At 38.5% G+C, this 2,192-nt stretch overlaps 1 protein-coding gene across 1 annotated transcript; it reads left to right on the top strand.

Annotated features, from left to right (window-relative positions):
* Positions 1–329: 329 nt before the first annotated feature.
* LOC107420973 (pollen-specific protein C13) lies at positions 330–2,192 on the top strand. Its single transcript, XM_016030077.3, has 2 exons — positions 330–622; positions 1,698–2,192. Exons 1-2 carry the CDS (start codon positions 469–471, stop codon positions 2,027–2,029), a joined length of 486 nt encoding a protein of 161 aa, XP_015885563.3. The 5' UTR covers positions 330–468; the 3' UTR covers positions 2,030–2,192.

Below are 2,192 nucleotides of genomic sequence, written 5' to 3'. Positions count from 1 at the left end.
CATCCAATCATCCACCCCATGTGATCCACCGACATCGCCAGCTGCACAACACTTTGAACCGTGTTCTTTCCTCTACACCCGTTCCCTTTATACTCTCATCTTGTTCTCACTCCAAACCCCGCCACTTCACGGATCAAACTTGTCAACGATTAGCTGTTAGCCACGCGGAGACATTTTCTCTGGCTGATGTCTAGAAAGCATTCGGTGCAACATACCTAATGACACACCCAAATCCCCGCCACGCGTTTTTCGACTGTCACAACCGGTTTAGCCACTCTTGAAAATTACTATGTCCACTCCCAGCCTTTATTATTTGCAATAAGCGCATCTAGTCTCCTTCATATCCATATTTCTCTCAGTGCGTCATTTTGTTGGGGTTTCACACTGTCAAATCCGTGTCTCTTTCTCTCTTCCTCGCTTTAAGCTTTCTCTGCGAATCTCTGTGAAAAACACTCTCAGAACTCAACAATGGCGAAACTGGTTCTGCTTCTAGCTCTTTGCATTCTTCCGGCTTTGGCGCTCGCTACTCGCCCCCTCAGAAAGCCATTGATTGTACAAGGACGAGTTTACTGTGATACCTGCCTTGCCGGTTTCGAGACCTCCGCTTCCAACTACATCGCTGGTAGCCATTAAAATTTCTCTCTTTTTTTTTTTTTCTTTTTTTTTGTGGCATTTGCTTGAATACGCTGTGAATCGTAATTATCCGACACTAGTGAGTGAGAGAAGTCTTAGTTTGGTTAATTTATTTCAGATCTGAGTCCGTATTTGGTGGATTGTGAAACCACGCGCCTCTTTTTGTTATTATATTGTGAATTTTTAGTGAGTGTAGGTGATTTTTTTTTTTCTGATTTTTACTTGACTGATCTGTGTTTGATCTAAGTTATCTGAAGGATCTCAGTTTGGATTATTTAAAAGTAATTATATTAGTATTATTATTATTATTAAGAATAGCAAATGTTAGGGTTAGAAATTGGGGCCTTTTCAGCCTTCTATCTGCATCTGTGAATGTGAAGAAGTCCTTGGTTGTTTATCTGTTGCTTTAAAAAAAGCGAAAAGAAAAAGGAAATTTAGAACTCTGGATTTGATTCATCTTTCTCTCTCTGTGCACTTTGATTTTGCTTTTGAGTAATCCTACTTCACTAAAGGTGTATCAATATTTCTTTGAATTTAGTGCCTAAATACGCGGATGAGTCATATGCAATAAAATAATAAATAATATAATGGTAGAAGAATTTTTAATTAATTATAATATAGCATTTCAGCGGCTAAACACCTCGTCGAGTTGACCACTGCCAGCATTTAGGATCTAATTTTCACACCTGTAAGACAACACATTATTTGATCCCATAGCATTGGCATGTGATGCTTGATTTGAATATTAGCTCATTGCCCCTTATTTTATTTTCGTTTTTGAAAATTGTCTGAACGAAATTGAAACCGGTGTTATGACGACATTGTGGCACCAATTCTGTGTGTTAAGAGGTGTTTGCGTGTGTTCTTGGTTTTCGTATTTTTATTGCCAATTGATGCTTTTAAAAATTGTGTTACGACTTTTTATGTGTATGGATGGTTATACCCTTTTGGTTCTTTTGAATTCTTGTTTCCAAGGACTATACTTGAATTTAATTTTACCATTGCTATTTTGGCACGTTATTGATTGCTTTTGACCGTTTCTAATTGCAAATGTGATTGCATAGGTGCCAAGGTTAGATTGGAATGCAAAAACAGAAACACAATGCAGCTCTTGTACAGCAAGGGGGGGACAACTGACTCTACCGGAACTTACAAGATCACCGTAACCGAAGACCATGAGGACCAGCTCTGTGATGCTTTTCTTGTTAGCAGCCCACAAGGTGACTGTGCAAAAGTATCCCCCGGACGTGAACGTGCCCGTGTCATCCTTACCAACTACAATGGGATGGCATCTGAAACTCGCTTTGCCAATGCTATGGGATTTACCAAGGAGGAGCCTGCTGCTGGCTGTGCTAATGTTCTCAAGCAGTACCAGGAGTTTGACAATGATGATTAGATATGGTTTTGAGTTCCTATGATTAAGTTCATTCGTATAACTTTGCTTTGGTTATGCTGTTTATCTATTTACTTATTTAATTATATCATGGTTTGTTAATCTCAACATCTAGAGATTTCTGATTTTATTTGTTAATGGTATCTATTAAAATCCTAATTATATA

This window comes from Ziziphus jujuba, chromosome 5 (genome assembly GCF_031755915.1).
Source record: "Ziziphus jujuba cultivar Dongzao chromosome 5, ASM3175591v1".
Lineage (NCBI taxonomy): Eukaryota > Viridiplantae > Streptophyta > Magnoliopsida > Rosales > Rhamnaceae > Ziziphus > Ziziphus jujuba.
Note: the sequence above shows the minus strand (reverse complement) of the source record. Positions and strands in the feature narration are given on the sequence as shown.

Coding starts and splice junctions, on each gene's coding strand:
- LOC107420973 (XM_016030077.3), top strand. CDS start 469: ATGGCGAAACTGGTTCTGCTTCTAGCTCTTTGCATTCTTCCGGCTTTG. Junction 623..1,697: donor CGCTTCCAACTACATCGCTG/GTAGCCATTAAA, acceptor GTGATTGCATAG/GTGCCAAGGTTAGATTGGAA.